The 13,196-nt window shown below is 39.9% G+C and overlaps 1 protein-coding gene across 3 annotated transcripts in view; it reads left to right on the forward strand.

Annotated features, from left to right (window-relative positions):
- The first annotated feature begins 877 nt into the window (after positions 1-877).
- Positions 878-13,196, forward strand: part of MYBPC1 (myosin binding protein C1) — a 72,319-nt gene continuing 60,000 nt past the window's right edge. Inside the window, exon 1 of one of the 3 annotated variants that reach the window (XM_059472106.1) lies at positions 878-1,076. In XM_059472106.1, the coding sequence (XP_059328089.1) occupies positions 1,052-1,076 (25 nt within the window). In that variant the 5' untranslated portion in view covers positions 878-1,051. The remainder of the gene's footprint in view (positions 1,077-13,196) is intronic. The other 2 variants (XM_059472108.1, XM_059472107.1) reach the window with 2 other exon arrangements.

Raw genomic sequence — 13,196 nt, forward strand, 5'->3', positions numbered from 1 at the left:
TGCTAATTATTACCCTTTTGTCTCAAAATTCTAAAAGAGCGTAAGAAAGCAAATCCTAGTACCCTCAGATTCACTTTGTGAATGACTCTGACCTGCCTTTCTCTTGCCTACATGTTTGTAGTTTAAGTGGGAATCTCAGAGGAGGGCAACCCAGTGGCTCAGTTCAGTGGTTCTGTGTGTGTGCTACAGATTGGATTTCCATTCCTTCTGTCTGGTTTCCTGGCTTGGCAAAGGCAGGCAGTGCTGGATCTCCTGGATGAGTGGAGAAGAAAGTATCTCAACTCCCAGCAGCAGTCTCTCCAGTTAATGAATTATTTATGCTGAAAGGCACATTACAGTCTCCACCAATGCCAAAATGAGAGTGGCTACAGGGAAAGGACCCAAGAAAATGTACCATATGTAAACAGAAGGGAAATACAGAGTATCTTCACTGCTAAAAACAGCAGTACAATAATACTTTTCATTAATACTGACAGACACTCTACTTCTCACTGTCTTTGCACACCATCTTCTCTTGAAGGAAAAAAATTATTTTACACTGCAGGCAGGCTGCTTGTGCCTACTTGTCACTTTTATGTTGTGGGAAGAGGCATAAATGTATAGAGGCATTTCCTACAGGTTTTGCAGGCAGGAGGGGCTCTTTAACAGCATGGCAGTCACTTTTTCAGCCTCTGTCTGCGTGTGCATACGTGTCTGCAAGTTACAGAGAGGGACACAGAGAGCAAGCTGTGCGGCTGAATTTAGAAAGTTATAGATGTTCTCATCAGCCCCATGCAATGCAGCAGAAATTCCTTCCAAAAGCCAAGGGAGCAGAGGCTGCAGACAACAGATGTGAAGGGTTTCCCATAACTGTCAATTTTCAAAGTGTTTGCAGTGAAAAGAGAGGAGGTGCTATTTTGATTGATATTTCAGGCGCAGTATATAAAGCAGAGGAATTCTTCTTACCCTCTGCTTGTCACACTGATCTCACACACTCTCCGCTGGACTTGGGGCTACTACTGGCTGCATCTGAAAGGCTGAAACTCTCTGGGAATAAAGAATCCTTGTAACAATGCCAGAACCCACCAAGAAGGATGGTAAGCATGACAGAACATTACCTGGGCGTTTCTTACTGACAGGAATTACGAGTGCGCACACACACGAAACACCTTCGAGACCACCTTGCAGACATCAGCTACAGATGATATTAAGAACAATAGCCACATAACATCACTAAATCTTTAGAGATCACTGGTCATTTTTAGACTAAGAAATGACTTTCAGGCAGGGCTATAGCACAAACATGACTTTGAATGGATATTGAGAAGCTACTTGACTGGGCAAAAGCTGTATTCATTTATTAAAGACTACAGGATTCCTGTAGTGCAATTTGTGGGTTCTCTCTTCTAAGCTATCTAAACTCTGGAAAAGAGGGAAAAGGCGTTTCTTAAGATTTAAAAAGTCAGGACATTGATATGTTTTTCATGCAGTTTTCTAATAGTTATTGAATCGGAACGATGTGCTGATGAAACAGTTTTATGGTTCTGATGAAAATACATTCTATACATCTAAATGCATAAGTGAAGAATGTAGTAAGTTATTCTGTACAGCTTGAACTGGAATAATGTATTTTGCCACATTACAGAAATTGTTATTTTATGTTTCAGAAGGATAGTTACAGTCAGTAATATTGGCCCCTTCTGGGGTGCTATTAAGTTCATAGAAAAGAAACAGAGTATGTAGTCTGCTACTAAGAGACAGAATTGTCCATTGGAGACTGAGGAAAAAGGTGAAAAATATTGAGGGTCTATTATTTAATAATTTATTTAAAAGCTAATGTTGATTTTTCAATAATTTTGAAAATTTAAGTTAAATAAGCTTCTTCTATTTACATTATTTCTATAGCTCTTCTTGTGTTTTTTTTTTTTCAAATTTGTATGTTTTGGTAAGAATTTTTGGTGATTTTTTGACTATATAAAGAGCTTTTGCAAAGCCATAATATACAGACTGTATGTGCTTTTCAAATATTGGTGAATGAAAGCTATACACACAGCTTCAGTAATGCATTCCCAAATGCAAAACTGAATTTAATCTTTAAGGTATGAAAAGTATAGAAGTCATTAATTAGCATTTATTTCCCATCAGTCCTGAAAGACCTTCCAGGCTGATGTGTGTAGCTTGAATAGGATTGTTTGATTTAAGACTGACTTGTCAGTAGTATTTGCTTTGAACAACTTTAGAAACATTTTACAAAGTTTATTTTTTTATATTTCAATAAAAATAAATTTCAAAATTTATTTTTTTGAAATATTTTCTGATTTTGTGGAAGGTAAGAGCAGAGTAACTCTCAGGAACATTACTCATTTTTGGGGGACACATGAAAACTAAACTTTTTGCACGACTGAGTCTGAAGCAAGCAGTATAAGCAGTATTGACAGACCAGTGTGATCACTTTCCTCACTGGCCCTCCTCAGGGCTCGAGGACAATGATAGATGAAGTCTCCTTCTGAAAATAGCTACACCAAGTGCACGTATTAATACAAGAGCCTAATCCTCCATATCAAACCTAGAGCCAAGCCCCTTCTAGAGTGTCTTATTTGTAATTCAAATTATTTACACATGTATTAAGTGTCCTTTTTATTTGATCTGTTATTTGACTGGGTATTATACACTTTAATCAGAATGCATTCTGTGCCTGTCAACTCAAAAAAAAACCCCAACCCTAAAATATTTATGCACTTTCAAAAGATATGTGCTTTGAAGAAAATTAGTTTGGAGGCTCATGTTTCTTATTCTGTTTAAAATTAGATTGTTTCAAAGATGTTCTTCCAGTGCAGTGATTACCAATGCAGCTCCGTGTTTGTGTTACAAAATGAGTTCAGCAGCTCTGAACAACATTATATTGAGAGTGGAACAAAGGTGATTTTTAATGAGTCAATATTCAGGACCTAATAATTATTGAAGCATTCTGCCTTAATAGAATTCACAAGGAGAAGAGAGCTCTGGAGAACTTATATGATTGGGTTGTACACTGGTTGTTCTTTATTGCACCCAGTTTATTTGCAGCCAGGAGATCAGGGGAGTAGCAGGTTTATATTATTGTACTTCAGGGATTCGCTGCTTCCCAAAGATTTTTTTGTTGATAAGAGCCCCCCTGACCTGTTGACAGTACTTGTATTGTAAGTGTGAGAACCTACTGTATTTGTGGCAGGAGAATTTGGTGCCAGTAATAGTACAATACTGCTACTCGTACAAGCTCTACTCATATCAGCTCTACCAGTAAGAATTCAGAGCCTCACATGGTCATCAAATGCCTGTTCTCATGGTCAGTTCCAAAGCATCAAGGGTTGAGGAAAATTAATCAATGAAGCTGAATCTTGGACTGACTAATTCTGGAAAGTCCTTCCTTCTGGAAATCCCTCCACTTACCACTGGAAGGACTGTCTGAGAAACTTTTGGCAAGCTTGTTGAAGGACTGCAATAGAAAATGAAGGGGCAAAAAGAGGCTTAAGGTTTCTGCATCACATGGGCACCTAAGCATGGTTCTTCTGACATTTCCAGCAGAAGCAACCTACTTGACTTATCCCATACTCCTCATTTCCATGGGTCCTGTAAATTAAAAACTGCACACACAAGCAAGTAGTTGGGAAATCAGAAACTGGCTAACACTTGAATATTTAGAAAATCTCAGATGGGTGGGTTTTTATCACTACAGTCCCTGAAGTATGCAGCTTAATTTTTCACAGACACTGCTATAACGAGCTCACAGGCTTTTTTTTTTTTAGGCCAAGCGCTCTTTGAGCTATTCTAAGATTATTAGATTAACAAAGTGAGAAAATTCCTGACTTGGTGACAGTGTAGCCTCACAAAGAGCTCTTAACAAATAGGATCACCAAATTAAACACACCACTCAACTTAGGGAGGGTTGCTGGAGAGCTTCAGCCTGATGGAATTTGTCACTGCAGAAACAGGCTTCCATGACTAATTATTTAAGGCCTTCATGGTACTCCTAAAAAGTCAAATCCTGTGCATAAGATCAGCTGTAGCTTCTTTGTAGTAGATGGTCAATGGTTGTAGGACAGCTTGGTCTTAGCTGGCCCAAAATATGTGTGCAAGGTGAAGTTTGCATCAATGGGTTAACTGATCTCAGTGGATGACCAGGGTGTCACTGGGTTGCCAAAGGCCTAAACCAGTGCATTTAAATTTAACAGCCTTTAGCTTTCCTGGTGACTAACAAAATAACCCTCCCTCATATAATTACTTCCTGCAATTTATTGCAATCACTCAGTCAATCTTTCCTCTCCCCCCCCTTTCCTTTAACCAATACTCATAATAAGAGCTGCTCATTAATTAGGTGCCCTCTTAAGCTGTCACAGGCCATGGCATTTGGACACGCTTTTGTAAAAGTGCCAAGTCTCTCAAGAGCAACCTTTTCAAACTATTTGTGGGCATCATCCCACAGAGACAGGTGCAAGTCTGTCCCCAGTAGGCAGCTCTGTAAATTTGCCCTATTTATTCTCCCCAATCTAGGAAATAATGCATGGCCACGAGTTACCGTTCCAAATTTTGAGCCAAAGCATTTATCAACTCCCCGCCAACTTCATTTTCTAAGTTTTTGCAAGCTCTGCTTGAATGATGCTGCCTGGAGCATCCAAATTTTGGCAAGGAATCAAAATTAAAATCAGTGTGCCTACTTTAGACAGAGTTTCAGTAAAATTTTATTCAATCTACAAATAGCATAGATGTAAAAGTTGTGAAGAAAACTACTTGCATATACTGTCTGTTAGAAGAACAATCTGTAAAACATGAAGCAATCTATGAAAGGAGGCAGACATAAATACTGCTTTGGAGATATGGCAACACTGCTCTCCATGAAGACACCCAGCAGAAACAACATTTACTTATATTTGGTTTTAAACATAATTTTTTTTTTCATTGTGAGATTTTTTTTCTATCATTATGTTTGCACTATATTTGCAATATTCTAAATAATGCAACTGTCTGGTGTGTCAAGATAACAGTCACTGTCAAGCAAGTCACTTAGTCATATAAAACATATAAGTAGATATGTAAAGCAGCATTCCAGTGAGAAAATAATCTAAGTATGAAGGTTAAGAGGTAATTAAAGTCAGATTTCTTTTAATATCATATTTTCAGGGTTAGATAATTTTTGATAGGCAAAAAAGAAGATGAATGGGAATTCTGCTTCACTATACAGATTTGGTTTGTGTCAAAATTAAAACTGCTGATGGAAATTTTTCCTGAAAATTCAAGATCCCAGCATGTGAACACTTTTCAGCCCTGTTTGGTGCTTTCCATGAAGAAACCTGTACAACCATTTTACATGGCACCACATGGGCAGTGCAGCTGCTCTCTCCTCGCTGCATGGTGATGCAAAAGAAAAGCACACAGACATCCATCTTCTGCCGTCATCATGGCCCCTCTGCAGCACTGACTGCAGAATGCATTCCCATTATTTTTAACTTCCTTCATTCTCAGTCTCAGAGCCAAACCACACTCAAAGTCAGGCCCTGTGTGTCATTTGCAAAGCTCCCTATTCAAATCGCAGGTAAATGAGTTTTGGTGGATGACGAAAGAGTGAAACCCTAACCCCTTATCTCATTTTCCCCCTCAATTCTTCAGAAAGTTTCTCTTCATCACCTCCAGCTAATAAATTTTGAGCCGTCCCCAAATGGAAAGCAAACTCACGCCCCAGAGCTGTAATCAGATCCCCGAGGGTGGGCTGTGCTCTCGCCCTGCGCCCCACGGAGCAGCTCCTCCTGCACAGACTGTGTGCTACACTGGGACACGGCTTGTTCTTAGATTGCCTTTTCCTCCTCTTGCTAACTCCTCTGTGTGCCTCCCACACTTCCTTCTGAGATACCAGAGCATCTCAGGTTCATGCTTTGACCTTCCCCCTCCAGCGCTGCTAAGTTTGAATCAAATTAATTTGACTGAAAATTCACCATGATTTATCTTTGGGCTGTTATGTTTTGGTTTATTATGGTGTAAATTGAAGGCACTACACTAACTTCTTTCCTCATACAATGCATTGACTTCAATAGTGCTGAAGGAGGATTATGCAAGATTGATCTGGCTTACTTGCTGTTCCTACTTGTTGTTCGTACAACTTACTTGTTGTTCGTACTTGAGCTTACTTGCTTGTTGTTCGTACTTGAGTTGAAAAGCTTGTCCACCCTGCACTGTGAAAAACAGTGCATCTGTGCCCAAGAATAAAATATTTAATATTGTCACACTAAATTGAGAAGCTCATTGAGTTTAGGAGGAAAGCAGGGAACAGCCTTTCAGCAGATAAGAGAGCGCTTTGTACTTGACAAAACTGAATTTAGCAAACAGAGTCTTTGTGCCTCCCTATACTGCACCTGTTGGGAAGATAAATAAAGGCCTACCCAGTTCTTTCCCCTCATACCTCCTAAATATATCACTTTAAGAGAGCTCTAAAAAAACCAACCATGCTACAGTACCCCTCTGTTCCATGAAAAATTGAATGAGCTTTTTCATATTCATTTCAGGGGACTACCAAACAAGGTGGTTGCATAGCCAAACAATAGCAGAGAGATCTGGGGGGGCTTCAGTTGTGAAAACGTTTGTAGCTGCCTAATACATCAATAGTCCTCGGAAAATAAGTCATGGAATGTATTTCAATGTTTCGTCGGGGACATCCAGAGTGTTCCTTCAAGGGGAAGAGCAAATCAAGTTGGAAAATAAATTACCTGGGGAAATTTCCCTTAGGATAGGGATGAATACTAGACTTATCATTTATGGAGATGCAGAGGTTCCAGTAAATTGGAGGTCCTAGTTTAATAATTGCTCTAGAATGAAAAAGGAGGAAAAAAATTTGTTCTTAGTCAGGCACTAAAGTGACTTTGTCTTGAATGCAAAAATGTAAAATGTCTGTAAAATGACAGACAAGACAAGCGAATAGGATTGTTAACTTCAGTTGTAATTAGAGTTTTCTTAGTCCCACTACAAGCAGTTTTATCTCTTGAGCCTGAGGAGCTGTGTGACTGAGAAACAGCCCCTTCTAGTAAAAACTTCAAACAAAGGTTTCTCTTTTTCACTGCTGTTAGAGAATGGATAGTTGAAGCCATTTTCCATCATTCCACCATCGTTCACTTTATGGCACCGGGAGGTTTTGCTCCTTTGCTTGGAAGAGCTGCCGGTGTTTACAGCGGTAGGGACGAGAGGAGTGGCCTGAGATGAATGTCCATGTTAGTCCATTGAGAATGCTGGTGACTTTGCAAGCCTGCAGAGATCCTGATGGTCTTTACACAGTCCCAGAAGATCTCTGGGTTAGGAACCAGATACCCAGCTGGAAGGATGTGCCAGTGAACTCGGTGTTCCCGCTCCCGCCGAGTCAGCCGCGCATTAAAGTCAGAGCTGCCCAATCTGCTGCTGCTCAGCTGACCTGCCAGCAATTGCCTAAACATAGGTGCCCTAGTGCCACGTAAGATGCCCTGAGATACACAGAACACCCATCTTGTGCTGACAGATATGACCCAGGACCCGTGGGAGGCCTGCAACACCGTGGAATAGCCGCTAAGAAATGGATGGCCACCCTACAGGATCCCAGTGGCCGTGGTCACCTGTGTGTGTATGCAAATTGAGCCATAAGCAGCAATAAAATGTGAGATAAAAGGTGAACATAACTCAAATTCCATTGATTGTAATGGCAGCTTGTACTCCCAGCTCTCATCATAGACACATTCCTGTGCCTCCCTTTTTCTGAGCACCATAAGGATAAGAATGCAGGACTACTGTACAATTTGTTCAGTTGCTGTTTAAGGGGTTTCTACAGTGGGTAGGTTTGTAAGAAGCCAAGGAGAGAGTTATGTTCCATTATTATTTGCATGTGATACTCAGATGCTCTTCCCCATAAATAAGGGAGTACATTAGGCTCAGGTTACCCTGAGCAGAGAAGAGTGCACCCTTCTGTAGTCTATTATCTGCTTCATGCATTGATAAAAATAAAATAATGCCATTGAAAAAAGGTTCTACTGCCATTTTTGGTTATTTTTTAGAACCTGATAATTTTACTTGTTTTATTTTTATATTGATATATTGATATATTGGTATATTTATCAATATATTTTATTTCATGGCTGAATGTTTCAATCAACTCACAATTAAATTGTTGCTCTCCTCTAATGAGAAGAAACAGAAAGCTGCACTCCTGTTCAAATCAATAGTAAATCATCTTCATCCTTTTTATACAAGCTTATTCTCATTTCCTCCAGCAGCTCCATGCTGTTAGATGAATGATTGGTTGCATCAGTGATATTTGTACCTATGGGCAAAAAAGCACTTTTTAAGTAAATAAGACAGTGTTTCTGAATATTCTACAAAGTGTTCAACAAAAGACATGTAGATTTAGGAAACTCCAAGAATTCCCATTTCTGGAATTTATTTTTTGATGTCGTCTTAGCTTCTAGAGCTCACCGAACTAGCAGATGTTCGGCCAAGATGAAGCAGCTTAGAGAAGAGAGTGAATTAAAGTAAAAGTCCAGTTGTGTGTCCAACAGGATGTGATGCCTTAGGAAGCCATTTAGCAAGCATGCTTTGGTGAAAATTTCTGTTAATCTTCACCACTTCCTGGGATGCTGGAGGGACAGAAAGTTACTCTGCATTCAAGAAGTCTGAAGATAAATTTCTGCTTGGAAACCTCTCAGACCCTAAAATATGCAGCCCACACCAAAGGGAGTGTTTCTTTCTGACTTCCTTCATCCATTGCTGGTATTGCTGGTATTGCTGTCAGCATCTTCACAGGAGTCAGTGAGACCTAGACTTAGGTGATGGGGGATGCCTTACACCCACATGGCTTAGAACACCCTCTTCTGAACACCAACCACATCCACAACCCTCTCTGCTGGTTGGACAAGTGTTTTTATGTGTATTTTCAGTTCAAAGTGACAAAATAACCTGTGGTCTCTGCTGCACTTAGCCATGGTGGTGTTAGATGTCTTAATACTGAGATATTGCATGCCCTGCTTTCTCTTAGTGCTAGGTGGAGGTTAATTCAGGACATCAGAACTCCGGGAGTAATGTTGAAGGGCTGCTGAACAGAAAGCCAAATATGACAGAGTCTAAGAAAATTCTAAAAAAAAATAAAAAATCAACCGTCCTAAAAAATTGCTTCATGAAGTTTACCACAGGATTGTCTGTTTCAGGAAAGGCTGTCACAAATATGATAACTTGTCAGTAGGTCAGTGTGTGTGTTTTTTCTGCCAGAAGGTGGAAGCATGGTTGGATAACTCATTTCAGAGTTTAGAGCCCCTCCACGTGCCCTCTCCATGGTCCCAAAATGTACAGACTGTGCAGCAAGAAGGGAGTCCATTTACAGCAATGATCAATGCAGTCACTGCTCTCCCTTCCCTGGAGATTAGGAAATAGTTCTTACATAATTTGCTCTCCCTGGCCCTGTTACTAATTGAAAATAGCATGTGATCTACTTCCTAGGGCAGTTGTCCTTATATGTGATGGCTCCAGCAAGTTATTTTGATCAAGTGATTATGACAAAAAGTTCTGTACTAATTTAATTCTCTGTAGGCTCAAATGGTGGTTTTAGGAAGCATTGAAAGCATTGTTCAGTAGTAGCATGATGCTTCCTGAGATGGGTCTGTATTAAAATACATTTATCATGTCTTTGCAGGCCCAGAATAACTCCCTAATTTTGGTCATAGGTGCCAAGAGGAGATTGCAGTCAACCATGGACAAATATTCCCTTTACCTACAGATTTATGTAAAAATCTTAGCTCTGTGTATATAGACATTAACTGCAGACACATTTACTCCAGGTACTGAACTGACAGGATGGAACATGATGGGCAAAAGCAACTCCCACAACAGCACAATTACTTTTTTCTCAAAGGGGAGTCATGCTTTGCTCAGCCAGCCTGCAAATCTGGTCCAAAAGCCAATTCCAGATTTTTCCTTCTCTCAAAGCCCTGAAGCTGTGACAAAGTTAACTGAATACAAATGTAGTTAAAACTGAAAGAGACCCCAAATGAAAAGTTTGTTGGCTCAGCTGGTGGGAGAGGTCTTACTCCTTGATACTCACCTACTCCAGTGTGCTAGTGGACTAGAAAGAGCAGTAAAACAGCTCCTGAGCAGCTGTTGAATTCCAGTTTCCAGGTATTTTTGTGTTTATTTTTATAGCTCTCTGCCATAAGATCTTTCCTGTGGAAAAGAAATGCACCAAGTATGGCCCCTAGAACCAGTTCCAACAGCACTAGAAGGAGGAAAAACTTCCTCTGATCAGTCTGAGCTGATTGAGTGTGTGTGATAGAACCTTTCACTATTTTCTGGACTGAAATGAAGCATCTCAAACCATTTGCACACCTCGATGTGCACAGCATTGAATGTCCGTCCTTTTTCAACAGTTTTCTTCATTTCCAGTGCCACTGAATCATTGTTCCTGTAAAAATTACAGAAGCCCTTACTGCTGGTGGTGGGGAGAATATCTGTGGCTTGTGATATCTAGGAACAGCCACATGAGAAATCAGCCATGCAGATGGAATAATTTATAGACTAATAGCTTCTGGGTCTCATGCTGTGATACTCATGTAGATACAGATATACATGCACACACTGTAGCACATTTGGTATCTTGTGTTTTTATAAGAACATAGTATCTAGGTCAAAAACCTTATTTTAGACCCAAAGAAGAGTGTAATTCCAATGGAGACTGTGGCTGCCACTCCCCCACAGATGCAGACTTCGGTGAAGGCACAGAGGGTCAGATGCCTGATGACATTTTTTCCGTGGCATTCCCTCCAGCCTTACTAATCTTTCATCTAAGCTTTCCTTAGCCCTATTTTTAAAGGGGAAATCTGACCTCTGTCCTGTGCCCCTTTTTCTTTGCCCTTGTTTTGCATTTCCATGTTTTGCAATGAAGTTTTCTCTCTTACCCAGCAGCTTTTTTAGCTGGAGGGAAACCATATGCCGTGAGCTGTGAGTGTAATTCACAACAGCATCTTATAAATGCATTTTGCTGTCAGGCTTTGTAAGAGCTTTCTCTCATACATATCACTTACTGATTTACTGATGCAAACCCCCACAGCTTGTCTGCAAACATCCTGCTGTGTGCAAACATTCCCAAAAGGCAGAGCTAAGTGTTTAGGTTTTATTAAAGTGAAGGCACCTAGTTCTCACAGTAATCTCCATTGATGCAGGATGAGATTGAGAGGTAGAAAACATTGAAAGTAGAAACACTGAGGGATGTTTGTAATTTCATATGTGAGCACCCACAAAGGGACATACATGATTTTGTGTAGGTCTCCTAAATTTTCACCCACAGAAAGAGTCCATCCTTTCCACATGTGCAAAATACTCCTTAAGGTTTCTCAGTTCTTAATTCTAAATCCCTGGAATTTGAGCAACAATAAATATTTATATACAAAAAAACTTACAAAAAGAGAGATCTATGTAAGTCAATACATAAAAATCCCAATAAAGAAGTAAGCTTCTGAGTTTTAGTCTATTTCTGATTCTTTTAGTGTTTACTACCAGCAATACTGCAACTCTGATACAAAGCTTTTCTGTGTTGCCAGTTTGGAGTTTACTTTTTAAAACTAAAAAAAACTTAATTACAAACTTAATTACAAATCCACTTTGCTTGTACATACAGGACACTGAAACTCACAAAAAGTAGTAGCCACTGAATTTTGCAGCCCATAAGTTTGAGTAACCCCTAGCAAACTAAAAAGTGGACGCTACCACCCTCTTGAGCGAGGTTTCTCCACAAGTGTGATGACTGAAAATGAGCATTGGGCAGGTAGAAAATTCAGGGCAAAAGCAGAAATGGGTTATTAGTGATTGAGGACTTGGAACAGTCCCTGATCACGTAGGCACCCGACAGGGCTCCTGTTACAATCCCCTCCTGCAAGGCTCTGCCCCTCTGGAGGAGGCTGAGGGCTGCTCTGCAGGTGACAGGACAGTGCTCTTATCTGAAGGAAGTCTGAGAAGACTCTTCCTTCTTGAAAAGATGACAGAGTATCAGATTATCTGTCACCCACTGTCAAAGAGAGTTTAGCAAATGTTTTTCTTATTTGGTATTTGGATGCGGTCGTGACAATTTTTAGACCTGGTCGCAGCGTATATTACTCTGACAAAGAGTTCATCACAAGCTGATGGACTCAATCCTTGGCAAATCCCAACATGTGAGTGTCTGGTTTTGCCCTGAACGTCAAAGAAAAGTCTGTGAACAAAAATCATGGAATGGGAACACCAGCAGGATTCCATTTTAAATCGCTGAACTGTTTTAGTCAGAATTTTAGTGAAAACGAAACCCATCAGCATGTCTCAAGTGTTTCCTTGGAACTGACTGAAAGGAGATAGATTGCATGAATTCATGCTGCCACAGATTTATGCTGATGTCATCATTTTCCCTAAGGGTCAATCTCCCTGTGTGGAATGATTTCCCACTGCGCACAATTTCACATGGCTCTCAGGACTGCTCTGGGAGCACTGAACAACAGGAGACAGTCATTTGTGGAACTCACTGCAATTATGCAGAGCACCAGGCCCATAATGTGATTTCCATAAAACAATACTGCATATGGTTTTCTTAATTCACAGCGAAATGTTTCAGGAGAGCTCAGCAAAACCACTGTGTTGTGTTTTGGGTTAAGCAAGACTAAAGACATTTTTCCAAACTGGTAAAATGCTTCCTGAGCTGTTTGGGAAATTATCTGGCAATCTGAAAGGAAGTTCATTACTAGTTAAGTACTCATCTCTTGAAATAAATGACCTTTCCACTTTATTGCTGACTTTTATCCTATAATTAGAAGTGCAACTGCCATTATAAGTTTATTGTTAAATTTGAAGAATGGATTGCTTTCATTCCTAAGCAGAAGTTCTGCGGTTTATGAAGTTTCTTATCCAATAACCTTGTCTACTTTATTACCTTTTGAAGCTTTCAGGAAGGATGTTAGCATTAGTCACTGTACTTCTATGTCTGGTATCACACTATGGTGCCTTTTGCTTTCAATTTGCCCTTGGGAATGTACTCAGATAAACGAAAATATTTGCTTCTAGAGAAAAATTATCAAGGAATTATTACAAGGAGGGATAGGAAACTGAGTATTGTCATACTTTAAAGTGGGATCAGACTATTCTGATGAGTGGGTTAATTGATTTTGGTACATGTAGATCAAGGATTATTTAGGTTTGGGTTATTTAAAAGAAGAATTTCCCAT

Source organism: Ammospiza nelsoni, chromosome 5, assembly GCF_027579445.1.
Source record: "Ammospiza nelsoni isolate bAmmNel1 chromosome 5, bAmmNel1.pri, whole genome shotgun sequence".
Lineage (NCBI taxonomy): Eukaryota > Metazoa > Chordata > Aves > Passeriformes > Passerellidae > Ammospiza > Ammospiza nelsoni.